This window comes from Zalophus californianus, chromosome 8 (genome assembly GCF_009762305.2).
Source record: "Zalophus californianus isolate mZalCal1 chromosome 8, mZalCal1.pri.v2, whole genome shotgun sequence".
In the NCBI taxonomy this organism is placed as follows: Eukaryota; Metazoa; Chordata; class Mammalia; order Carnivora; family Otariidae; genus Zalophus; species Zalophus californianus.
The window spans coordinates 35,964,776-35,992,284 of NC_045602.1; the positions used below are offsets into that span (position 1 = coordinate 35,964,776).

The window sequence follows — 27,509 nt, forward strand, 5'->3', positions numbered from 1 at the left end:
TTGGACTTGGGCTGGAATGACACTCCCAGTTTTCCTGGGTCCCCAGCTTGTAGACAACAGGCCATGGCACATCAGTCTCCATAAATGCATGAGTCAATTCCTTATAATAAATATCACTATTTATCCAATAGAATATATATATCCTATTGGTTGTGTGTTTTTGGAGAACCTTAACAAACTCTTCCAGAAGTGGGAAAAATCATTAAGTTGGATAATCCCAAGAATGCAAGTATTCTTTGGCATTAGAAAGTCTATCATTAAAAAAAAAAATCTATCATTATAATGTACCACATTAACAGATTAAAGAAAACCATATGATCATCTCAAAAGATGCACATTTTACTTCTGTCCAAGAAAAGTTATTTTTAAGAAAATATAAAAAGACACATTCCATTATATTCATCATTTTTATTGGACTACACCATCATAAAGTATACATGATGAACAGGTCTTAAATGACTATATCAACAATACCTAATAGTTATATAGCACTTGATAGCTTGCAAATCACTTTGCATCCATTATCTACATAGTCTAGCCACTCTGAAGGAGGTATTACATTTTTAAAAAATATACAAATGAGGAAACAGATTTAAAAGGATGAAGTGATTTGTCCCAAATCCCAATTATTTTCATTCTTTGTTGGTTCTCTATGATTTCCTGTGTTATATATCAAATTAAAATGAACAGATATCTACATACAGGTAATACATTATAGAAGAAAAACCACACCAAAATTCTGAATTCAATTCTCCAGTGGTTTTTACATGCTCTTGGAACAAAGCTATAAATTAAAAAAATTAACACAAGTTTATGTGTTTATATTCTTAATCATATCTATCCTTCCTTCTGAAATTTATAATCTACAATTAAATACTGGCATTTCCTCAACTTAAACACTATAGTTCCTTGAAAGCTAGATGAAGCTTGCAGCCTGGTAGTTCCTACCTACCAACGTGGTAACTTATATTGAAGAACAAGTGAGCACTCCTCTTCATACTTAATCCTAACTGGTTGCAAATGACCTATGTATGCCACAAAAATTTGACAACAACTTGACCTGCTATTTTGGTGTCAAATGAAAGGATGTCATGGGGAATATGTAGTAGTGCCTTTCCCTACTTCTCAAAGTACAGCTAAAAACCATGGACATTCTGTATAAAACAACATAAGATTCTGAAAGGTGGAGAGAATGCAGACCAGTTGGGGACCTCAGGACCTGAAGAACACCACAGCACTGAGGTCCTTGGGTTTTCCTTTTGCCTCATCTATCCCAGACTGGATTCAGAAGAAGTTGGCAACCGAGAAATGCCAATGAGCACAGACCAAAAAAAAAAAAGGGGCGGGGGGGGGGCAAGAAAATTCTGTTCTTTCTGGAAAAAGGATGAGGAAAGAAGTGGCCTAGGAAGACAGAAAACTTTTAGATAATAACCAACCTACTCCAGCCGAAGACCCAAGACCAAGTGGGGAGGCTACACTTCTACCCTCACCAGTCTGTAACGAGGCTCCTCAATGCTCCACCCCCACACCACAGTAGTATTGAGAGGGTCAAGTCAGGACAGAATTTTCCAAACCAACTCTTTCCCCATCCCATCCTGGCAGTGTCCACTGAAGACGACGTGGGGAGTAGGCTTCCAATCCTACCCAGAGACAAGACGTCTCTCCCCTTCCTTGCTGGTGTGGTGTCAGTAGAGGTCTGGTAGGGAGTTGTAACCCCCACCCCCACCCCTACCTGGCAGAGTGAGGCCCCCTATCCAGGTGTCAGTAGAGGCCAATGATTTCCCTGCACTTCCAACACCAACCTACAGTAATAAGCAGTATCCCCTCAACCCTTTCTCCACAGAGGCCTGCCCAAACAGAAGTTTAAATAGGACAGAGTCTCATAACATAATACTCAAAATGCCCAGATTTCAACTGAAAATTGTCAGCACACACAGAAGGAAAATCTCAACTTGAATGAGAAGACAACCCACAGACGCCAACACCAAAATGACACAGATGTTAGAATTACCTGATAAAAGATTTTAAAACAGCCATCATAAAATGCCTCAATGAGCAATGGCAAACATGCTTGACACAAATTTAGAAAATAGTTTCACTAAAGAAATATAATACAGAGAATCAAATGGAACTGAAAACTATCACTGAAATAAAATCCAATGATGGAGTCAACATCAGAATGGAAGAAGCAGAGGAAAGAATCAGTGAAGTTGAAGATAATATAAATCTGAACAGAAAGAAAATTACCATGGATGGAAATGTGTTAACCATCCCCCAACCACTAATTCATGTTGAAGCCCTAATCAATGTGACTGTATTTAGAGATAGAGTTTGTAGAAGGTAATTAAGGTTAACTGAGGTCATAAGTATGGGGTCTTAAGCTGATAGGATTGGTAGCCTTGTAAGAAGAGAGAATTCTCTCTGTGCCCGCACGCACTGAGGAAGGATTGTGAGGACACTGCAAGAAGGTGGCCATCTACAAGTAGGAAGAGAACCTTCTTACCAGAAACCAATCAGCAGACACCTTGATCTTGGCCTTCCCAGCCTCTAGAATGGTGAGAAATTAACTTCTGTTGTGTGAGCCCCCCAGTCTATGGTATTTTGTTATGGCACCCCCAAGCAGATTAACAGATTTTGGCACCTAGAGGAGGGGTACTGTTCTAACAAACACCTAAAAATGTGGAAGCACCTTTGGAACTGAGTAATGGGTAGAGGATGGCAGAGTTTTGAGGTGCACACTATAAATATGGATGTTAAAGGCTGCTCTGATGAAATCTCAGACAGAAATGAGGAACACATTACTGGAACCTGGAAGGAAGGTAATCCTTGTTGTAAAGTGGTAAAGAACTTGGCTGAACGGTGTTCTAGTGTTTTGTGAAAGGCAGAACTTGTGAGCAAAGAAACTGTGGACATTCAACACAGATTTCCAAGCAAAGTGTTAAAGGTGCAGCTCGGGCCCTCCTTACTGCTTATAACAAAATAGGAGAGGCCGAGAGATAAATTGAAGAAGACTTGTTAAGCAAAAACAAAAACAAAAACAAAAAAACAAACAAACAAAACAAAACCCTAGAACTTGGAGATTTAGAAAATTCCATCCACCCATGTTGCAAAATAGGAGAAAGCTTGTTCTGCCTGAGAACACTAAGGGTGTGGCTGAACAACCATTTGAAAAAGAGATCATGGGTGTGACTCATGGGTGTGATTAAGTTCAGGCATCTCCACAGAAGCCAGGGATTATATCAGCAGAAACAAGCCAGCTGGGCCCAAGGGACAGAAAAACTAGACAAATGGAGGAAGACTGTCCGACTTCTTAGATCCTACAGGACTGGACAGTAAAGCGACTCAGCCATGAACATGCTTTTTGTTTCAAAAAAAAAAGAGTGACTCAATTTCAGGATCATTGCTGCCTCCTGTTTCAAAGGGTAGGGACATCATCTCAGTTTCAATAGGCCAGCAGAGCCTTGGTGGTGAGACTGCTGTACCAGTGGGTCCAAAATGTGGGATCACTGCCTCAGTGGGTCTGTAAGGTGGGGCATCAAGCCAAACAGCATTTGTTCTCAAGACTTAAGATTTTATGGAATTTGTCCTGCTGGGTTTTAGACTAGCTGGGGACCTCTCACTCCTTCCTTCTTTCCTCTTTTGGAATGAGGATATTTATCACATGCCTGTCCCACAATTATATTTTGGAAACACATAACTTATCTGGTTTCGTAGATTCGCAGCTGAATAAGAATTTTGTCTCAGGATAAATTACACCTTAAGCTTCACCCATATCTGATTTGTGTGATATTTAGGTAAAGACTTCAGACTTGATGCTGCAATGAGTTAAGATTTGAGGGGTTGTTGGGATGGAGCAAATGTACTTTGCATAAACATGAATTTGGGGGAACTAGGGGCAGAATGCTATGGACTGAATTGTGTGCCCCCCAAATTCATATGTTGAAGTGCTAACTCTCAAAATGATTGTATTTGGACACAGGGCTTCTCAGAGGTAATTAAGGTTAAATGAGGTCATAAGGCTGGGGTCCTAACCAGATAGGACTGGCAGCTTTATAGGAAATAGAAGAGAGTTCTCTTTTCCCCTGCAAGCACCAAAAAAAGGCCTCATGAGGATACAGCAAGAAGGTGGTCCTCTGCAATCCAGGAAGAGAGCCCTCACCAGAGGCCAAAGCTGACACCTTGATCTTGGACTTCCCAGCCTCCAAAACTGTGAGAAATTCATTTCTGTTGTTTGAGCCCCCCCATTCTACATTATTTTGTTATGGTAGCCTGAGCAGATTGAGATAAAAATATACTGGAAAAAAAAAATCACATAACAGAGCCTCAGGAACTTGTGGGACTACAAAGATCTAACATGTGTGTCATCAGGGTCCTGGAAGGAGAAAAGGAGTGAGGGCTGGAAAATGTGTTCAAAGAAATGATGGCTAAAAATTCCCCAACACATAAACCTACAGATTGAAGTTCAGAAAACAGGATAAACTCAAAGAAATCCACATCAAGACATATCATCAAACTTGTGAAAACTAAAAACACAATACTCAAAATATGCAATAACCTTCGAAGTTCCAATGGAAAAAAATATATACAAGGCTGTCATGTGCCTCTACCCAAGAATAAAATGGTGAAAGGTAAGTATTTCAAAGCCTTCTCGAATCTTTCACAATCCAATATGCAGTGTCAGCTCAGGTCTACAACTTAATTTGACTATGGTATGACTAAATCTAAAGTACAAACTACATACGATTGAGGTAAAATCTTTATAAATAAGCATATTCTCAGGTAACTTAGCTTAAAATAGGTAGCTTAAGATAGACTGAAAACATCAAAGGTCCCTCCTATACCTTCTCTTTCTAGGCTGTCAGCCTTGACCCCTGGAGTTAATATGATTCTTAGCAAGCTGTGAATCAATAAGCAAGGTCTCCAAGACAAAAAGCGCAGAAGCAGACTGCCAGGCCAACGTTCCTTGGCATCAGGGTGGAAACTTTGCACCTGACCAACTAACGAGTCTAACATTTTCCCTGGTTGGGAGCACTCAAATTTGAGTAGTTATCTCAATCAACATTTCTTGAGTTCACTACCCCAGTTCTTTTTCTCGAACCTTCTCATCTATCTCCTAAGTGACCTTATACTTAAGCCTAAGGACAACTTTCCTTCCACCTCTACTCCCAAACCCTGGACAAACTCATTGTGAATTCTCAATCTCTTATTTCTGCCTCTGCAATTTCCCTAAAGAAACCCTCATCTCTTTAAAGCTTCATCTCCTTAGCATTAAGAGACTATCCAGCGAAGATCTCTTCTTTGCATCATCGCACACCCTATTTCTCCCACAAGGATTTGGAAGCTTACATACACCTTAGAGTGTTGGAAATAATCTTCCTCTTTCCCCAAGGAAATTCAAAGTCCTCTGCTGCACTGAAAAAATGTAAAACCCCCCCTTCACATTCTAAGTAAGCTATGCCTTGTATCAGCAATGACTTCTCAATTAATATCTTTTGTGTAATACACGCTGAAATTCCTTTGTAGCCCTCACACCGTGTTTAGTAATTGTTCGATAAATATGTTCTGAATGTACCACATTTACATAGTCTTTATCCAGTATGAATTCTCTTTTGCTGGCCAAAGGCTGAATGCTCACTAAACGCTTTTCCATATTCTTTGGTTTTCCCTCCAGCATGGGTTTTCTGATGTTGAGAAAGGGATGAACTCTGGCTGAAAGCTTTTCCACATTCCTTACACTTATAGGGCTTTTCTCCAGTGTGAGTTTTCTGATGCTTTGTAAGAGATGAGCTCTGGCTGAAAGCTTTTCCACAGTCCTTACACTTATAAGGTTTCTCTCCAGTGTGTGTTCTCTGATGACGAATAAGGGCTGAGCGGTCGCTGAAGGCTTTGGCACAATCATTGCATTTATAGGGTTTCTCCCCAGTGTGAGTTCTCTGGTGTTGAGTCAGGGCTGAACAGTAGCCAAAGGCTTTCCCACACTCATTACACTCATAAGGCCTCTCCCCAGTATGAGTTCTCTGGTGCTGAATAAGGCCTGATCGATCACTAAAGGCTTTCCCACATTCATTACATTTATAGGGTTTCTCTCCAGTGTGAATGACCTGATGCTGGGTAAGGAATGTGCTTTGGCTAAAGGCCTTCCCACATTCGTTACACTCATAAGGTTTCTCTCCAGTATGAATTCGCTGATGTTGAGTGAGGTATGAGCTCTGATTAAAGGCCTTCCCACATTCATTGCATTCATAGGGCTTCTCTCCAGTATGGATGATATGATGCCGAATAAGGGCAGAGCGGTGACTGAAGGCTTTCCCACATTCATGACATTCGTAGGGTTTCTCTCCAGTATGAATTCTCTGGTGTAGAGTAAGGTGTATGCTCTGGCTAAAAGCTTTACCACATTCATTACATTCGTAGGGCTTTTCTCCTGTGTGAATTCTCTGATGCAAGACAAAAGCTGAGTAGTAACTAAAGGCTTTCTCACACTCATTACACTTCCAAGGTTTCTTCTCTGCACAAATTTTCTCGTGCCTCATTAGATCTGAATTTTAAGTTCTTTTTAAATGAATCACAGTTGTGTAGTCTCTCTCCTTGCTGTTGAATAAGTAATGATCTTTGACTAAAACTTCCCCCAAATTCATCACACTGGTAACTTCCCTCCCCAGAAGATTTCTTCTGAGTGACAACCTCCTGTATTAAATGTTTCTCATGGTTTTCCTCCTGACTCTCTAAAGAATCCTCACATTCACTGGAACTTTCCTTTGGAAATCTTTCTATTAACACACCAGCGGCTGATTCTTCCTCAGAAATACCCTGCTCTGGAGTAAACTCCTTGCTTTCTGGTATTGTCTCCCAGTCTGAAAGAAACAAAAATACACATGTATCATTTCCTACACGGGAAAGAAAAATAACTATTGTGGTAGGAAAATAATGAAAAATGTTTACAAGAGAACACAGGAACTTGAAAGCTCTCAAAAATAGCTTTGCAATTCTGAAAGAACTTGAGAAAAGAAAGGTGAGTGGGCAAAGAAATGCAACTGCACAAAAGGGAAAGAGTGAGCAGGAACTCAATACTCTTCTATCTAGGCAGGTAGGAGATGAGAAAGAATAACAGAGAATAAGACTAGGCAGAGGTCATGTGGGTAAATGGCAGATAAGATTTAAAAACGGGTGAGGTGGAGCCAGAAAAAGTCTCACAGGGATTGCCCACTCTTATCTCTTACTGGAGCCTCTGCACCTCATGTCTTGAGAAAGACCATCGTTAGTTGATCTCCTTGCTACCAATCTTTCCCCATCCCAGGATTTCCCAATCACTGCTAACAGACTAACCTTCAAAACCTTAAAAAAAAACTCTGTTGGTTCCATGGTCCCAAGATGAGACACCAATTCTCTAAGCTAGCATTCAAAGTGGTCCAGATCAGGGTGCTGGGTGACTCAGTTGGTTGTGCCTGCCTTTTGCTCAGGTCATGATCTCAGGGTCCTGGGATCAAGTCCCGCATCAGGCTCCCTGCTCAGTGGGGAGTCTGCTTTTTCCTCTCCCTCTGCCCCTCCCTCTGCTCTTGTGCACTAGCTCTCTCTCTCTCTTTCTCTCAAATAAATAAAACCTTAAAAAAAAATAAAAAACAACAACAACAAAGAAACAAAGTGGTCCAGCTCAGCAAATTCACATCATCACAAAGCTTAGTGATTAAGAGGCAAATCGAACAACTGGGTGGCTCAGTCAGTAAGCATCTAACTCTTGATTTCAGCTGTCACGGTTTCAGGGTCATGAGACTGAGCCCCATGTCAGGCTCTGCGCTTAGCACGGAATCTGCTTGGGATTCTCTCTCCCTCTCCCTTTGCCCCTCCCATCTGTCCTCTCTCTCTCAAATAAATAAATATTTTAAAAATAAAATAAAATAATAAATCTTAAAAAAAAAAAGCAACTGATCACCTCTGACTGCCCCACACCTAACAAACTTTAAAGACTTAAATAGAGGGGCGCCTGGGTGGCTCAGTCATTAAGCGTCTGCCTTCGGCTCAGGTCATGTTCCCAGGGTCCTGGGATCAAGTCCTGCATCAGGCTCCCTGCTCCGCAGGAAGCCTGCTTCTCCCTCTTCCACTCCCCCTGCTTGTGTTCCCTCTCTCACTGTGTCTCTCTCTGTCAAATAAATAAATTAAATCTTGAAAAAAAAAAAGCCCTATAAAGAGTTAAATAGAATGAAGTTTGAAAAAAAAGAGCAGCATGTAGGGAGAAGGGTCAAATCCCTAGATGCTCAGATTGGTTCCCAACCTGTCAGGACAACTGCCCCAAATCCTAGGTTTCCTAGTAAGAGTTTTGGGAGAAAAGCTAAAAATGTTTAAATATTTCCAGGCTTAAATGGTCTTTAATATCCATTCCAACCATGACTCTATATGAAATAAATCAATACAATACAATGTTCTCAACTGCATATAATCAGGGAAGTACCTGGAATTTTAGAGGGCAAATGGGTAGAAACAGGTTAAAGGCAAATGGACTTTCAGCTAAGGGGAACAGAAGAATTAAATCCCAAAATGTCCGTGGAGAACACAGTTAATGGAGGAAAGTAGGAGATTGCCTGTCTGGCGTTAAGGGTTCAAGCTGAAGGATAAAGAAGGTGAAATGGTTAGGCAGGTAGTAACAAAAGCCTTGAAAGCAGGGTAGAGGAATACAGAACTGGCAGAGTGGGGAATCCAGCAGTGGTATGCTGCCTCAGTTAGACAAGGGTAAGACTAAGGAACGTATAATTAGCAGGTAGTCCATTGCGGTATCCAGTTTGATAGAAATGATCAGGTCAAATTCATGATATCTTTCAAAATAATTTACCAGGACTTAATCAATAGTTATTACTTGCTCAGCATTTGGTCAGGTACTACTCTAAGCATTTCTTTTGGATTATTTCATTTGATCTTCACAGCAACCCTAAGAGTTAAGTGCTATCATTATCCCCCTTTTATAGTTGAGGACTTTGAGTTACAGAGGATAATTCACTTGTTAAAGGTCACAAAGCTAGTAAGTAGTTAAGACTGGCTTTGAACACATTTACACTGGTTCCAAAGTCTGCACGCAACCACTACCCTATGCTTTCTCTACTTAGATAAAGAGGAAGGCAAGGGGAAACTCAGAGATCGATTTTTAGTTATTGGTCCGAGATAAAAAGTCACACTATCCTGCAGAGATAAAATAAAAAATAATATGAAAAAGCCTGGTTTAGAGCCTAATACCCAAGCATATTATTAACAAATATTAAAATGTTGACTTCATTTTTACCTTATTTGGGAAAAAGAATAGGTTTGAAAAGGGTGGAAATTACTTATTTTCTAAAAAAAAAAAATTTAAAAAGTATGCATTTATAAAAGATGATCATCCACAGAGCTCGAGTGTGGCATGGGGAGAAAGGGACTTCACTTCAACTTTTCCATGGGTCTAGTGAAATCTGGAAAGGCTCCTCCACAAGCACCTCAAAGATGCTTTGATCCATTTGATACCACTGACCATCTGGGTTTTATGTTATCACTCACCTGATGCTTTTGATACTTCTCTCTCTAACTCTTCCCCACACTCCAACTGAGAGATTACATCAGGCTTGGAAATTGGAAGCCCTGTTCATGGGAAAAGAAAAATTCGTTTGGTAACAAGTGTTATTTCCTTGGTTGTTAGGGAAGATAGTATAAGAGAAAGAAAGAGGGGAGCCTGGGCAGTTCAGTCAGTTAAGTGTCTGCCTTCGGCTCAGGTCATGATCCTGGGGTCCTGGGATCGAGTCCCGCACTGGGCTCCCCGCTTCTCCCTCTCCCTCTGCTATTCCCCCCACTTGTGCTGTCTGGCTCTCTCTCTGTCAAATAAATAAAATCTCTAAAAAAGAGAGAGAGAGAAAGAAAGAGAGAGGTCAGTTCTAGATTTCTCCCTCAACAGTGCTCAGAAGGTAGGAAGATGGATATGGGTCTACTTGAGCAAAACAACTAAGTCACTTGTTTTTACCTCTCTCTATTAAAACAATAAACACCCATTTTTTTTTTAAAGATTTTATTTGTTCATTTGAGACACAGAGATACAGAGAGAGAGAGAGCATGAGCAGGGGGAGAGGCAGAGGGAAAGGGAGAAGCAGGCTCCCCGCTGAGCCAGGAACCTGATGTGGGGCTCGATCCCAGAACCCCGGGATCATGACCTGAGCCAAAGGCAGACGCTTAACCATCTGAGCCACCCAGGCGCCCCAAGCACCCATTTCTTAAAAGGTATCTGCACTAGAACTTTGTCTCAACATCCTTGGTCAGGGAGGAGAGAAGAAGGATGCTACCACCTAGGAAAATACAGTCAAAAGGTGTCCATCTCTAACTCTGGGAGAGTTACACATATATCCAGAAACAAAAGTAGACATTGCCTATCTCAGGACTTACACAGCGATTAAGAATCTTTGATTCTCAGAGCTCCTAGGAACCGAGAAAGCAAAGGTACCACACTGGGTAAGTTCAAAGCGGGGGAGGAGGCCAACCTTACCCAGCAAGACCAGATGCCTATGCTTCTCAGGCACATCTCCCTGAGGAGGGTTCAGCTGCCCCCATTGGGCAAGAGCCTCAGCCATATCCCTGATCACCAATGACTCCTGAAAAACCAAACACACCTGTGTTCACAAAGGGATCTTCCAGGAGTCTCTGAGAGGGACTCAAACTGATAGCATAACAGAAGGAAGACAGGAAGGAGGGCTGGACAAAAGGACCTCTAACATCCCTTCCAACAGTAAGATTCTCTGGCGCATCTGTAGCCAGACTCACTCCTTGCGTCCATACATGAGAACTGCATGTAACCTGCAAGTAGGAAGGAACCTTCACTGTAAAACCTGAAGGGACCAAGTTATTAGTTTATAGATCGATAAATTAAATTACATAACTACAGAAATCCTTACCATTTAGACACAGGGAAGGGAGAAAATATAATTATGAGTTAACTATTTTCTCTGTGGTATGGTTTTAAACTGTAAGGGGTTCAAGAAACAGGAAATATTTTTCTCTCTAGTTTTCCTTTGAGAGTAAAATCTGCCCAATACATACTAAATACATTCCCTTTTACCCCCTTACACAGGCTGCTTCCTGTTCCTGAATGCTCTCCCCCTGCCGCATCCTTTCAGCTATTTTAATCTGCTCACACTTCAGATCTCAGTTCAGGTGTTACCTCCTCAGGGAAGGCTTTCCTGGCTCTCCGGACTGGAGCACCATGCTCTTCCCCTTCTCTTGTGTGATGCACACACTGAGGGGACTTTGTGAGTAATGTCTGTCTGTCCCATTAGACGGTAAGCTCCACAAGAGCAGAGGCCGGGTCTAATTTTGCTCACTGAAGCAACTCTAGTTATCTGGCACAGAGCAGAAACACTGTAAGTATTCGTCAAGGGCTGAAGGAAGAAAGGAACACTTGAAGAAGAAGAATTAGTAGCAACAGTTTAAATGGGGTTCTGTAAAAGTGGGTGTGAGAACAGAGGTGGGGAAGGGACGAGAAGGATGTCATACATTGCAGGAGTACAAGCCTAACCTGGATCTATCTTTTTGTGACAGGCACAAAGTTCAGATTCTCTCCTAAAATATAGGGCAAGGGAGCAGAGTGGGTAATGCTCATCTGAATCTGCAGCTGAATCTATTTCCTGCTGATAAGACAGATGTCTACTAATTTTTCTAATTTTATATAAAAAACTTCCTGTACAACTTTAATTGTGATACACTAAAACAGACCTGTCCCTGGGATGCTAGCAAATGAAACAGTCTTGTCTCTCTTTGAACTACCACTTTTGCCATAGCTCCCTGAACATACATATGAATATAATGGGTAATTTTGTTTGCAGTCAGCATTCTAGTGTTTATGATACAGCCTTCTAAAAATAAATGGTAAAAACAATTCATATAATAAAATAAAGTTAAGATAACTACCTACTTGGAAAATCCCCTGCTCAAAATAATTTTTTTATTTTTATTTTTTTATGTTGAATCTTTTATCTTGTTTTCTTTTAACTTAAATTCAATTAATTAACATACAGCGTATTATTAGTTTCAGAGGTAGAGGTCAGTGATTCATCAGTCTTATGTAATACCCAGTGCTCATTACATCACCTGCCCTCCTTAATGTCCATCACCCAGTTATCCCATCCCCCCACCCCCTCCCCTCCAGCAACCTTCCGTTTGTTTCCTATAGTTAAGTGTCTCTTACAGTTTGTCTGCCTCTCTGATTTTGTCTTGTTTTATTTTTCCCTCCCTTCCCCTATGCTCCTCTGTTTTGTTTCTTAAATTCCACATATGTTAACTGTTTAATACTTGAAGTATAAAATCACTACCCTTTTTATTTAAGTTCATGGTCCCTTAAGACCATATGCCTCAGGAGTGATCAACACAGCAATATAATTTATATGGTCTCCTCTCTTTACAAACAGTAACAGACTAACTGGCAGTTCATTTCAGACTTTAGTTTCCTGAGAAAACCTCAGAAATTGAACTTGTTTAAAGAGCTGCTGCTCAGTGTGCATGTGCTGGGGCTGGAAGACACAGCAAGACCAACTGGAAACTGTCCAGCAGAGGCTACTGACTCTCTCTCCCCTTTCCTCTGAAAGAGATCTACAAATTCAGATCAGAACCCCCAGCGTTTCAGACCTAAGCGCTGTGAGGCAGGTCTGAAGTTGTCAAATAGTCCCACTGCCTTTACCACAGAGGTGCCATTCTCCCAGGGTCTGAGGCCAGATCTTACAGAAACATTTTGACTAATTTCCCTTCAATCAGAGAGAGGCATGTTTCGTCTTGCTGGGCCTCTACAAACTTTTATGGGGTTTTATTTACCTTTGGAATAAGACCCCGTGTAGGTTTTCCTGCAGTGTGGCTACAACATACCTAAGCTTCCCTTACCACACTCTAGCTCACCCTACAGTGACACACATACCCCGTGAAGACCTCCAACTCGCTAACAGACTTTCTGCCAAAGCTGTTTCTCTCTCTTGGAATAATCCTGTGTTCTATTCTCCAGCTACCTACCCTCTCTTATTTTCCAAAGTACAGCTTTTATCCCAGTATTTTTTCCCCAAATACTCTAGAGGATGTAAAACCTCTTCCAAGGCCTTTTATGACTTATCTGTACCAGTCATTTCTGCATCTTTATATATATATCTTCTTGCTGATTAACTATTTTCTTTATCTCTGTCTTATTTCCTCAGTAAATTTTGCGAGTCAGGGAAACCGGCTTCTATTACTCTGCACCTGACCATGAGGCCAGTGACAGCACCGAAGATCTAAGAGTGAATTGAGCACTAAGTAGATGGAGAAGTAATGCTGGAGGGAAAGTTCTGCACAAGTGAGGAGCATTTACTGTCAGGTTCATCACTCATCATTTTATCAGGATGAACCCAGTAGTCTAGGAATCATAGCTGAGCAACTCCATAACAATCGAGGAAATCGTATTTCTGTTCTGAAAACAAGAGAAAAAAGGAAATTAAACCCACCTGGGATGCAGGGGTCAGCAGCACAGGGGTCATGCCATTTTCTTTTGGGTCTCCAGCACAGGGAAGGCCTGAGTCCTCAGAAAGTGACCCTACAAGTGGAGACAGGAGCCATGATGATTACTCTTGCTTTGCAGTAAACTTGAGGATACTGCCACACACAGCTACTTGTCACCTGAGAAAAGTCAACACAGGAAATCAAGGGACAATCCCACAACATCCCTGAATTAATACAAACATGACCATCGTTGCCTCCAAATCCTCCCATCTTTCTCTGCCCTTAAACTCTAGCAGGACTCTGCTATGAAAATCTGGACACATAAATTAAATACATATTTCTAACTCTCATCGCTGAGTGAGAATCAAAGTAATACTCAAAGTTTCTTTGTGTCCATCCGATCCTCGCTTAATGATTCATTCCTGTTCTATTCCAGGCTCACAGGATGAAGGAAGACTAGTTAAATTCTTCTTGAACACTGGCTTTTCAGATACAATACTGGCATTCTTAGAAAAGCAATGGGTCTTATGGGGAAAAAATCCAGGATTCTAGACAAATCTTGTGACAACTGGAATACTCACTTTCCCCATCTGCCAAATGGGTATAACAATCTCCTTCCTACCACCTTATGGGGTTCCCGTGAAGACAAAACAAAGTCATTGTCAAAAGCCACACTGTCGGATCTGGTGATTTTGGGTGCAAGGGAGGCATACATCATTCTTAAGAACAGCAGGGCAATGAGGTAGCGGGCTCTCCCTCAAAACCCCAACGTGAGACCAACCAGTTGGAAAGGGCTGTCGTCTCACAAAGACGTGATGCTTCTCCTTCCAGAGCCTGCCCCAGCCAGAGGGCAGCCTTTCCCCTTTTTTTTTTCTCTCCAGCAGGCTCTGCAGCCGCATCCCTCCGAAATTCTCACCTCTGCCCCCAGGCTCCATGGCGACTCCCTCCCCCGGCCCGCGCAGGTGACGATTGCCTTGGGAGAAGGGAGCAGCGAACGGGCGAGGGACCCCGGGGGTCCACCGCTCTGGTGCACTCGGAGGCCCCGAGACCCTCTCAGGGCAGCCTGGCGCCACGCGGGTGGCCCTCCCGCCGCCCTCCTTCCGGCCACTCAGGCTTGGAAGGCCCCGCGCTCAGCCCTCCTCGACAACAGGCTCGACCTCCCTCACGACGCGGAGGAAGCCCCAGCCAGGCGGCAAAGGTATCTAGGAGTCCGCGGGGCCAACTTGCGCCGGCCAGAACTCGAGGCTGAACTACAACTCCCAGAATCCTCCGCGCGGCTCACGTCACGGGACGCCGCTTCCCAGAGGACTCCGCGGGACGCTAGCCAGGCGGTCCTCCCTATTCAGGGCTGAGAAGCCTGCGGCGTGATGCAGTTACTGAGTTTCCAAGGGCGTCGAGCCCCTTAGGAAACCCCTTGCTGGCTGCTCGAAAGGCCGCGCCTTCCTCGATGCCGACTCTGGGCCCGGGCCCAGAAGATGTGTTCGGCCACGCTAAACCCCGCCTCGCATGGCAACTGTGATGGGCCGAGGGCCTGGCGACATCCCCCACCACCTACCCAGGATTCCCTCTTTACCTGCGGTACTCCCTCCGAGGGGAGGCGCCCGCATCCCCACCGCTTCCTTCCTGCGCCTCCATGGTGTTAGCCCATTGTGACGGGGACAGAGATTATATAAAGTAATCAGGGGTGTGTATTCCAGGCTGCAGAATAAGGAAAAGTAGAATCTCTGTCCTGGAAATCACCTCAACCCAGACACAGAGCCCCAAGAAGTTACTAGTTAATAACTGGTACCGCCAACCTCAAGGTGACTGGAACATGGAAGTCTCTCAAGACTCCAGAGAAGTTCGAGGAGCTGTCAGATGGGATTGGGTGTATCTTCAGGATGGTGCATGGTCTCACGTATCTTCCACAGTAAAGTAGCGAGTTTTCTCTCTAGTTCAAATTCCCAAGAAAGAAAATCAAATTAGCCTAACTGTCCCTCTTTGGGTAGAAGCCACAATGTCCATTTGTCTTTTCTCTAATAGTGTTCCCAACTTTTAGGTAGGCCTAAAGCTTCCTAGAGTAAAGATTATATTTCTTTTTTTTTTTTAAGATTTTATTTATTTGAGAGAGAGAATGAGAGAGAGAGAGAGTACATGAGAGGGGGGAAGGTAGAGGGAGAAGCAGACTCCCTGATGCGGGACTCTATCCCGGGACTCCAGGATCATGACCTGAGCCGAAGGCAGTCGCTTAACCAACTGAGCCACCCAGGCGCCCCAAGATTATATTTATTATCATCCCTATCTCTTGCCAGGGAAATGAGAGCAAAGTGATTCTTAAAGGGAAGAGGAAAGCTCCTCCATGCTGGCTGGAACACAAGTCATTGTGGACCACGTGGACAAGGTTAACACGAGAGAAATGGCAAACCAACACCATAGAAGGAACTGAGCCCCTGACAATTTGGTGGAACAGAACTTGAGCTTTAATGTGAGAGAGATGTAAACTTCTATTTTATATAGGCCACTATTACACTAGGTTTGTTGTACAGATAGTTACACTTATCTTCTAACTGATTTGTAAGGTTGGCTGCTTTTGGTCCGATCAGCTAGGGCTGAGAGGAGAGAGGGCATGTGGTAGACAATACAGCCCTACCAGCTCAAAGAACAGCTGAAAGGAGCCTCCCCCCAACCAACCCCCTCCATAGCAAGAGCTATGGAATGGACAGTTTTTTTGAAAAACCGTTGTATATGAAAGGCACCACTTGTCTGGAACACCAGGGTATACCTTCCTTTTGTTAACCAACCCCATTACAGAAATCCCCCTTCTTTTGTTACCAAATCAATGGTCAATTCTCAGTCTTCCTCTCACTTCATCTTTCACCAGCGGTTGATAAAACTGACTACTCCTTCCTCCTGGAAAAACTCTGGTTTTCCTCCTTGACTGGTGACTCCTTCTCAGTTTCTAAATAGACTCCTCTTCCTTCTCCCCAGCCTTGAAACCAGTGATTCTCAAACTATACCATGATCAGAATCACCTGGAAGACTTGTTAAAACAAAGTGCTGAACTCTAACCTTATTTAGGATTCTGGGGTGTGGCCTGAGATTTTGCTTTTCTAACAAGTTCCCAAGGGCTGCTGAAGCTGCTCATTTGGGGACCAACTAAATGTTGGACTGTCCCAGAGACCAATCCTTGGGCTGCTCTTCTTTTTCTGTGAACACTTACTTCTTAGTAATCTTGTTCAGTCTAGATGTTCTAAATACCATCCAAATGTGATCAATTCCCAATTCGTATCTCTAACATGGGCTTCTCCTCTGACCTTGAGTTGTCTCCTCAATCTCTTTACTTGGATGTTTAATAAATATCTCTAAAATAGGATGTTCAAAACTGAACTTTTGATGCCCTTCCTCCCCCAATGCCATAACTCTTCCTCCTACAGTTTTCCCTACTTCAGTAAATGGCAACTCATCCTTCTAGTTGCTCAGTCCAAACACCTTGGGGTCATCATTCTCTTTATCTCACAACCCACATCCAGTTCCTCTGCAAATCCTGTTGGCTGTACTTTCAAAATACACGTAGAATCTGACCACGTCTCGCCATCTCCACCGCTGCCACCCCGGTCGAAGCACCCATCAACTGTTGCCTGGATCACTGCAAATGCCTGCTGACTGGTCTCACTCCTACTCTTGCCCTATACATACTATTCTTAACACAATTGCTCTCCAATCTCAAAACAAAGTCAAAGTCCTTACAGTGGCCCACAAAGCCCTGCAAAATCCACACACACTAACTCTCTGATCTCATCTTCTACCACTTTCCCCTCATTTGTTCTGCTGCAGCCACACTGACCTATCATTCAATTGAGTGAGGCATGCTTCCATTACGGAGCGCTTCTTCCTCTGCCTGGATAGACGTGATGGGTGGATATCCCCCAAGTATCCACATGGCTTGCTCTCTCACCTCCTCCAAGCCTTTGTTCTCCTTGTGAAGACTTCGCTGACCACTTCATTTTTTTCCATAGTACTTATCTCTTTCTAACGTAATTAATTTTGTTTATTGGGTATCTCCCAACACACATACACCACAGATTAAGCTCCATGGGAGGAGTATCCCAGAGTATTTACTGCTACTTAGATGATCAATAACTGAGTATACTCTTTTCTGTGCTTGTAGAGAAGGTGTAAATGCCTGAAACTAACATTGCCCTCATTGTTTTTCTTGGCTTTCATTTGCGTGCTTTTGGAAAACCTGGACTTCCTTCGTAACCCTACTTTTATTTACAGAGGCCCTACTTTAATCACGTAGCCCTGGACACTACCAGCTGGCCCAAGCACATAAATTGGTGTTCCACAGTAGAGTGGACTTGGAACACTTTAAGATATAGTCTCTTAAGGGTTTTCCTAAATTCAGTGAGTGCTTCTGTTTCCTTCTAGTCTGTCTTTGTGTTTGCCACAACATCTCACTAGGAAAGCATCTTTGCATTCCTTTGAAGCTACAGTGCCTTGAAAGGCCATTTACTTTGAGATGAAAATTGATATGCAGAGTGACAAACAAGGAATCCTTTAGTCACCACGGAAGAGGGCAAAACTGAAAATGTAAAGGTGGATTTGTGTGGCAAACAGGTGGAGGTCTCAGGGACATGAGATTCAACAGAAGAGAGAGGTGCTACAGGTCTCAGGTAGGGAGAGAAGAAGGCAGACTTGAGACAGGTAATCAAACTTGGCGGGAAAAAAATAGCAAAGGCAATAAATCAGGCATGAGTATGTGCCTAGTCAAGTTGCATGTTACTTTTGGGCCTGTGCACATACCCTCAGCACTTTGCTCTACCTCAGCTGCCTGAGCCAATGAACCCACTCAGACATTTGATTGCACCAGCTTCAGCTGGGCAGTTATCTGCTTGGGAGTGTCAGTCTCTCCCCCTTGCTTGCCACAGGCTAAACAACTGCACAGCTCAAGTTTCTGGTTCCTTGCACCACTTCCAGGCTTGCTGAAGTGCCACACAGTGGGCTGTGGGATCTGGCCTCCCTAGGGGTGGCTGGATGAAGCAACCTGAAAGTATGAGGGAAACAGGAGGAATCTGATCAGATAAATTCCTTCTGTTTCTCTTTGCCCATCAACTTAAGAAATTTCCTTTGGCTGTGAATATAGTGGTTAAATACATAAGGGTTTATTCTCTCTCATGCAAGATCAGAAGTAGGCAGTCCAGAGCTGGTATGGAATCTCCATAAGATCATCAAAGAATCAGATGTCTTCTGTTTTTCTCCTTTCCCATCCTTCAGGCATGACTTAGATCCTCAAAGTCACAAGATGGCTGCTGGAATTCCAGCCACTAAATCCACATTCCAGGTAGAGAAGAAGGGAAAGGCAAAGGCAAAAGGAGGTTTCTTAGATATCCCTCCCTTTTAAGGTGCCTTTCCAGAAGTCTTATCCAACAAATTCCAATGATATCAACATATCATTTGTCTGGTATGTGATATATCAATATACTTGGCTTGACATTTGATATATCCGTATTTCATTGGCCTGACTAGATATACCTCACTACAGGAGAGGCTGAGCAATATAGTTGAGCACTCTGTTGCTCAGAAGAGACTTGGATTTCCTATTGTTAAGAAAGAAAAGAAGTATGACTACAAGTTAGGCAACTAACAGCTTCTGCCACAGTAAGCATTAATCAATGCTTATTATCAACACTTTGGCTTTTGCAAGTTACTTAATCATGAGGTTCTGTAAGATGGCTCAGTAAGTTGAACTACTGATCCTGGGATATTTGGTCAATTGCTTCTTCTGCATAATTTGCACAGGTTTTAGACATATGTTCACATATGTTACGAGTGTACAGAATGTGGGAATCATATGTTCATATGTGTGATGGAAAGGAATCCACATTTTTACCTGATACCTATGGCATATTTTATAGGTTGGGCATCATACAAGGGGACAGATCTTTGATCATCATGGGGACTGATTTTTTGTGGTCTCTGCTACTGGGCTTCACTATAACTCCATTTGTCCTGCCCAAGGTTCCAGATTCCTGTCCATTAACAAGGTGAAAGAAGAGAGTGCCATGCTAATTCTCTACCCTTCATCCATTATAATACCAATATGGTATAAGAAACTGAAACCACTGTGCTTTTTAAAAAAAAAAACAAACATCTAGATGTGAGGAACCTGTCCTCCTCCTCATCTAAGTGCTTGTGTTCTCTCAGCTGCTCCCTGGAATTACTGCTTTATTACTAAGGAGGAATTCTCAAGGTGAAGGTGTGAGGAAGCCAATCTACGTCTCCACTATGTAGGTGTGGATAGGACAGTCTGCATTTTGGTTTCACAGATACTGATGTTCTGGCAAGAAGGACATCATGTCTAATAGGATGTGGTGGCCTGGGTCTCAGTTACATTCTCATGTCTGCTGCTTTAGTACTGAAGGATGACTACTCATGGATGAGCTATGCCTGGAGTTAACTTTGGCTTTGTGATATTGAGACTAGACATAGCACCATCTCCTGGTTCATTGTAGCTGACTTCTTCAGCCTGGAACCCCACCCATCTGCCATGGCTACAGCTGGCTTGCAACTGGACTTTGAACGTTTGGTGTGAATATTTTTCCCTTCAGCAATTATACGCGAATACATTATGAGAAAGGGAAGGTGTTGTGTCCAGGGTATGGATGGAATGGCAAAACCAGGCTAAGGAATTTTAGTTATCAATGAGATAAAACAAACATAAAACAAAAACACAACCATTAACCTAGAAACAAGGGTGATAGGTTAGTCTACTAGAGCCCAAAGGTCAGGTTAGAGCCAAAGTTCAGGGAAACTAAGGATCCTGAGGGAAGAACAAGGGCATACCCAAACCAGGGCTCCAGAAACCTCCAAGAAGAGTGGATTAAGAGCTAATAGGGCAGTTATAGTGAAGGTATTTACAGTCCTACATACATATTACCTTCATGTTAATTTTCTTATTGAAGTTTCTAGTTCTAGAAAGTACTTTTGACTGGGGACTCAAGTTCTCATGACTAGACAGGTATTCATTCATTGAGAAAATATGTAATAAGTGGCAGGCACCACACTGGGGACACAGCAATGCACAGATATGAAATAGTTCCCATTCTTACAGAGTGGTCCAGAAATAAAAAAAACAATTATAACTAAATAAATAAATAACATATGATGCTTATCTTAGGGTCCCCTTCAAACACTTACAAAACATATTGATTGGAGAGCTTCTGACCAATCTGGGGATCCTCAGAGTATCATATTAAGTATGAGGCATCCAAGGGGAAGTCTACGGCATGGTCCATTAAGACTATTTACTGAGACTCTAGTATCAAATGGAGGCATGAGAATAAGCAGCAGTTAGAAGGTGCTCGAACACAAACCTTCATTACCTTGCACAAAAGTGGCTTAAGTTCCTGTGGGGGTCCCTTGCTGGGCTGAAGCACCTCTGTGATAGTCTGAAGCCCGCCTGGCATAACGTCGCTGATGTTGGATGATAGAGGACTTGCAACTGAACACCTTCCCACACACGCTGCATTCGTAGGGCTTCTCTCCAGTGTGCACTCTCTGATGCTGAGTAAGCGGTCTCTTCTGGAGGAAGGCTTTCCCACATTCAGTGCATTTATAGGGCTTGTCTCCACTATGAATTTTCTGATGCTGATTAAGGGATGAGCGGTCAAAGAAAACTTTCCCACACTCATTACATTCAAAACAGGTCTCTCCGGTGTGTGCTCTGCAGTGGCGAATGAGGGAGGAGCGGTCAAACAGGGCTTTGCCACACGCCTGCATTCATAAGGCCGCTCTCCAGTGTGAGTGAGCTTGTGGCGAGCGAGGATGCTTTTCTGGCTAAAGGATTTCCCACATTCTGTACACTCATAAAGACTTTCTCCAGTATGAATTCTCTGATGGCGGGTAAAAGATGAGCGGACAAAGAAAGCCTTGCCACATTCGTGACATTTAAAGGGCTTCTCTCCTGTATGAGTTCGCTGATGTTCGGTAAGGGTTAATCGGTCATAGAAAGTTTTCCCACATTCATTGCATTCAAAAGGGCTCTTCCCAGTGTGAGATATCAGGTGTTTCTTAAGGCTACTTCTATAGCTGAAGGCTTTCCCGCACTCTTGACAGTTATAGGGTTTCTCTCCAGTGTGGGTCCTTTGATGACGAGTGAGGGATAAGTGGTTATATAAGGTCTTCCCACATATGCTGCATTCAAGGTTTCTCCCCTTACTGTTGGTTTTCTTGGCAGGAGTGGATCTTTGCGAGTCTTCCTTGGGGGAGGATTTCTTCAAAGTCTCCCCTGAAAGATGTTCTTTCTTGGTGCCCTCAAGGTTTTCTGGGCCAAGTACAGGACCCAGAGGGCCATCTTTTCTGAGTGTTTCCATTAATGTCTTTTGTGACTTTGCTTTTTTAGAAACATCCTGCCTTTGAGTTGAATCCTGGCTCTCAAGTCTAGCATTCTGGTCTAAAACAAATAGAAATTACAGATATAACTGGGTCTTAATATTAGTGAAAAAAAGAACATTATCTATGTTAAGAAAAGAATGAACAGGGGCGCCTGGGTGGCTCAGTCATTTAAGTGTCTGCCTTTGGCTCAGGTCATGATCCCAGGGTCCTGGGATTGAGCCCCACGTCAGGCTCCCTGCTCAGTGGGGAGTCTGCTTCTCCCTCTCCCTCTGCCTCTCCCCCTGGCTTGTGCTCTCTCTCACTCACGCTCTTTCTCTCTCAAATAAATAAATAAAGTCTTAAAAAAAAAAGAAAAAAATGAATACAAAATACTGCCTGGTTTATTGATAACTCCTCAAAAGAAAAACATCACAAAGAGGATGAAAAATGGCAGAGGAGAAGAGAAGAACAGAGAAGAGAAGTAGAAGGTGCGCAATTAGCCCACCAAACAAGCTTCTGTTGTTCATTCATTAGATATTCATTAGGTGCCTACAAAGTGCTAGGTACAGTAGAAGTCACTGGGACTCTATTGAATAAGAGAGACATGGTCCCTGTCCTCATGATGCTTATATTCTACATGACAGAAGACAAAGAGTAAACAAATAAAATGTAACAGATATGGTAAGTCCAGTGAAGGAAATAATGAATGGAAGTTGGAGTGGGGTTTTCTTTAGAAGGAAAACTTAAGAATGGTCATCTGGAAGATATGTTAACCATGTGAACAACCAAAAGAAGAACATTTCAGGGAGGGGTACATGCAGAAAAACAGGGGATACACAAAGAAGCATGGAAATGACTGGGCAGTTTATTACATGTCAGTGAGTTTAAACAGCAGAGAATAAGTGGGAAGACCAGCTAGGACCTGAGAAAGTGAACTGTCAATGACAATGGTTTTTAAAGGAAGAGGAAGAGATGTGGTAAAAGGTAAGTAGGAAAGATAAAAAAGTATTATCAGAGTTAAATACAAATAGGTCTCAACCCTCCCTCAGCCTCCTCCCCCAAAACCCCCAACAGGTGGGACTTTGATACCTGTTTGTTCATCTGACAAATACCTGAGTGTGTGCTATATACCAGGTACTGTTCCTTTTTTTTTTTTTAAGATTTTATTTATTTATTTGAGAGAGAGAGAATAAGAGACAGAGAGCACGAGAGGGAAGAGGGTCAGAGGGAGAAGCAGACTCCCCACTGAGTGGGGAGCCCGATGTGGGACTCGATCCTGGGACTCCAGGATCATGACCTGAGCCGAAGGCAGTCGCTTAACCAACTGAGCCACCCAGGCGTCCTATACCAGGTACTGTTCTAAACACTGGGGATCCAGTAGTGAACAACATAAAACCTCTGACGGAGTTTACATTTTCATCAGGGTAGGTATGGACAAACACGAAACAAAATAAAGAAGTAAAAATATAGTATGTTAGGAAGACACACCTGAGAAGAGAGCTAAGGTAGTGCAGGGAAGGAGGAAAGAGATGGAGAGAGTTCAATTACAGATAGGGTCGTCAGGGCAGGCCTGACTGAGAAGGCAGCTCATTTGAGCAAAAACCTGAAAAAGGTGACAAGAAAGCCACGTGGCTACCTGGGCATAAATTTTCCAGACAAAGACCCAGTATAGAAGTGACCCTCTCCATAGGCCTATGACTAGCACAAGGAGTGTTCACACAAGTGAACTGTCCAGCGAAATCCCATCTACCCAGTTCACACATACCTAGAAAAGTGCTTCCTGGGACATCACTTTCTTCACCTTCCTGAAAATCAAGTTTCCATGGCTCTTCACCTCTCTTCAACTGGAAAATCACATCAGGTTTAGGAACTAGAAGTCCTGCTCACAAAGGACAAAATGAGAAATGGCTGTTTGGGATAGAAATTCACAACTATCCCAGGGTTTAATAAGATCCCCTTACTCTCTAGAGAGGAAAATGGAAGTATCCTAAAAGCATATGCTAATTTCTAAGATAAGATGCTAATTCTCCTTCTCTGAAGGGAAGTCAGTACTTTCTAGAAAGTCTGAATTAGATCTATTGAAGTAGTTCACTAATTTTTCTCTAATCTAGGAACCTCCCCCAGATGGAACGAGTATTCTTGTGAGTTGAGGGGAAATTCTTAGCTTAGAGAAGTGGAATATGGAGAAGGTTCTGCACCTCAAGGAGCTAAGGTGAAGAAGCTATCCCATTTTCTTTTGTAGTTTTTTAAATAATAGATTTGTATCCCTTAATTATACTTCTGTGCAATTATACTGAATTTGGTGCAACTACAACTCAAACTAGAGCAGTTTAAGAAATATTCAACTTATGTGCGGTTAATATGAAACACTTAAAACTTAAAACATTAATAAACAATTTTTTAGAAATTCTTAAAAAGAAAAATTATAATGTCTTTGGTTTTTAATGATTTAAAGTAGTGACATTTATAAATGTCATATATATATAAATTTATTTAGTGACACATAAATTTTCTACATTTAGTTTTTAATTGCATTATTAAATGTTTAAGCATACAAAAGGCATAAAGACTAAAACAAACACCTATGAACCCATCTAACTTAATAAACATTAATACTAAGATTGAAGCCCCTCCCTCAACCCCTCTTCCTCCCCACCATGAGGCAACCACTATACTAACTTTGGTGTTAATCACAATGCATTTAAAAATGTTTCCTCATCTTTGTAGTTTTAAAAATATTTCATGTTCAGGGTGCCTGGGTGGCTCAGTCAGTTGGGTGTCCAACTCTTGATTTCAGCTCAGGTCATGATCTCAGGGTCGTGAGATCGAGCCCTATGTCAGGCTCTGTGCTGAGCATGGAGCCTGCTTGGGATTCTCTCTCTCCCTCTCCCTCTGAGGCGCACCCCCCCACTCTGGCTCATGCACAGACACACACTCTCTCTCAAAAATAATTTTTTTAATTAAAAAAATATTTCATGTTCATTGTAGACAATTAAGAAATATAAAAAAAAAAAAGAAAAACTTACCTGTAAGCCTACTAGTCAAAGATAATTAGGGGTAAAATTTTGGTGTAGATTCTTCCAGACTTTTTCTATGCATATAGATATATGTTGTAAATGTACTCAGGTTCCAGTCATTTCATATACTGATTTTATCATTTAACAGGATATCATTAATATCTTTCCAACTCTATAAATATCATTCATGGTAAAGGCCCACGTGGGTGTACAACGTACTCCATTATGGATGTACAATGATTCATTTACCTAAATCCCTATTCCCAAGTGCCTGCGTTGTTTCCATTGTTTTACAATTTTAGGCAAAACAGAGATAAACATTTATCTGATTCCCCCCTTATTGAAAATTCCTAGGAAAGGGGGTACCCATTTTCCATTTTATATAATATAATTTTTTGCTTAAAGCTAGGGTCTCAGACCAAACTTCACTTATCCTACAGATTCTATCCAGATCAAAAAGGCCATTTACTGACAGTACTGACAGCTATTAGTTAAACACAAACAACAAAAAATAAACCACTTACACCCTTCCTGGGGATCTATCCAAAGATGTACAATTCTGCCCCAGTAAGAAAAGAAGGGCCATCTTCTTTACACACACACCCAATGGCAGATTCTGAGTCACCAAGGAAAGTCATGCTTACCCAGAGAAACAAAACCCTGATAGTTCTCCAGCATCACCTCCCTGTAAAGATCCCTCTGAGTAGGAACCAGTTGCTTCCACTCATCCTTTGAGAACTTCACAGCCACATCCTTAAACTTGAGTGACTTCTGAAAAGACAGACATGTTCTTACTCACCTATGTGTCTTCTTTTATGTCTCACTAAGTAAGAGAAAAGAATACAGCACCGGAGGATATATGGAACAAAAAAGAAATGATTTTAATGATGTAAGAGCACTGGATATTTTACATAAGAGGTGCAGGTCTGAGGGGCACCTGGGTGGCTCAGTCAGTTAAGTGTCTGACTCTTGATCTCAGCTCAGGTCTTGATCTCAGGGTCGTGAGTTCAAGCCCTGTGTTGGGCTCCACACTGGACATAGAGACTACTTAAAAAAATGGGGTACATGGGTGGCTCAGTTGGTTAAGCGTCTGCCTTTGGCTCAGGATTGAGCCCTGCGTTGGGCTCCCTGCTCAGTGGGGAGCCTGCTTCTCCCTCTCTTTCTGCCCTCCCCCTTGCTCATGCTCAATTTCTCTCTCTCTCAAATAAATAATCTTAAAAAAAAAAAAGAGGTACAGGTCTGTGACCTGAGGCATGAAACTCTTGCTGATGGCCTCATGTCATATCCATGGCAGAGCCTCCAAACTTCAGGGACACTGTTATTAGCCTCAATTTTTTTTTAAAGATTTTATTTAGTTATTTGACAGAGAGATAGAAAGCACAAGTAGGCAGAGAGGCAGGCAGAGGGAGAGGGAGAAGCAGGCTCTCTGCTGAGCAAGGAGCCTGATGCGGGGCTCGATCCCAGGACCCTGGGATTATGACCTGAGCCAAAGGCAGACGCTTAACCAACTGAGCCACCCAGGCACCCCTAGCCTCAATTTTTTAAACGATAAAATTATTAAAGAATTAGATTAGATGATCTTTATTTTTTTTTAGATTAGATGATCTTTAAATTCCCTTTCAGCTCTAACACTCAGGGATCCAAGAGGATCTCAGCCTGAACAACTGATTCTCAAGTCAAGGGAAGATCCATGATAAGTGTACGAGGAACAGAAGATACTTTTAAGAACTAAAACTGGAGAAAAAAGATAAAAAAAATATGGTGTCCCTTTGAAAGGAATGTAACATTCCAGACTAGAAGATTCAGAATTTTTATATTCTCATGAGAGTTCTCTAAGCACTCCCTGAGCTCACTGCTAATGGCAGAGCTGCCTCAATCCTCTGGTCCCCAACCATTACAAAAGACATGATGGGGCCGGTCACCAAGGCGTTATGAAGGGCCATTCAGAAGGAAGATCCCTACAGCTGCGTTGTATGGTGAGAAAGAAGAGAATCTGAAGCCAGCAAACGTACTCGTCTTCTCTACAGAGCCCAACTTTTACCATAATGGGATGAATCTCCAAGGCTTGCAAAGAAGCTCCGGACTGAAGAAAATCCAACTCACCTGCCATCTGGCTGCCATTCTCTCCTCCTCTATGTTCTCTTGGAAAAGGCCCATGCCAGAGTTGGCAGAGCTAGAGGAAACATGACAGAGACCAATTACATTTTGTAGTTCTCTGACCCAGACTAAAAATCTCTACATATCAATTAGGTATGAAACAGCCCTTATTCTCAATACTCTATGAAGAGCAAAGCAAGCCTAGAAGTAAATTCGTTTCCCAGGAGATGGAAATTATGGATATTGCCATAACTCTGTTCCTGAGTTAGCAGCTTCCTGGGAACAGAACCCACACCAGAAAACTATTAAAAAATCAAACAGTTTACAATGAAGTTAGTTTTTACCCCATTTCATAAATCTATAATAAGCATTGTACTCTGTAGTATTTTGACATAAATAAGCAATTTAATAAATAACCCAATTTGACTTTTAAGTTCAAGATGACCAGGAGGATGCTTATACTAACATTTTTTTTAAAAGCTAACGTGAATGGGGAGCCTGGGTGGCTCTGTCAGTTAAGCGTCTGCCTTCAGCTCAGGTCATGATCCCAGGGTCCTGGGATCAAGCCCCATATCAGGCTTCCCT

General features: G+C 42.4%; 2 protein-coding genes across 7 annotated transcripts; both read right to left on the minus strand.

Moving 5' to 3' along the window:
* Nucleotides 1-411: 411 nt before the first annotated feature.
* LOC118357282 (zinc finger protein 135-like) lies at nucleotides 412-15,097 on the minus strand. Of its 6 annotated transcripts, none has more exons than XM_035728999.1 (4): nucleotides 15,032-15,097; nucleotides 13,464-13,635; nucleotides 9,520-9,600; nucleotides 412-6,854 (listed from the first exon to the last, which is right to left on the minus strand). In XM_035728999.1, exon 4 carries the CDS (start codon nucleotides 6,531-6,533, stop codon nucleotides 5,589-5,591), a length of 945 nt encoding a protein of 314 aa, XP_035584892.1. In that variant the 5' UTR covers nucleotides 6,534-6,854; nucleotides 9,520-9,600; nucleotides 13,464-13,635; nucleotides 15,032-15,097; the 3' UTR covers nucleotides 412-5,588. The 6 variants fall into 6 exon arrangements, with proteins under 6 accessions (XP_035584892.1, XP_035584891.1, XP_035584890.1 ...); XM_035728998.1 differs by lacking the exon at nucleotides 15,032-15,097 and adding an exon at nucleotides 14,375-14,685 and having other exon boundaries at nucleotides 13,464-13,552; XM_035728997.1 differs by lacking the exon at nucleotides 15,032-15,097 and adding an exon at nucleotides 14,375-14,685.
* A 241-nt stretch (nucleotides 15,098-15,338) lies between these two features.
* Nucleotides 15,339-26,984, minus strand: LOC118357289 (zinc finger protein 2-like). The gene is given in 6 exon segments (XM_035729014.1): nucleotides 15,339-15,388; nucleotides 20,820-21,209; nucleotides 21,212-21,889; nucleotides 23,576-23,689; nucleotides 25,472-25,598; nucleotides 26,931-26,984. Coding segments are annotated over 5 exon segments (1,347 nt in total). The 3' UTR covers nucleotides 15,339-15,388; nucleotides 20,820-20,835.
* Nucleotides 26,985-27,509: the final 525 nt, after the last annotated feature.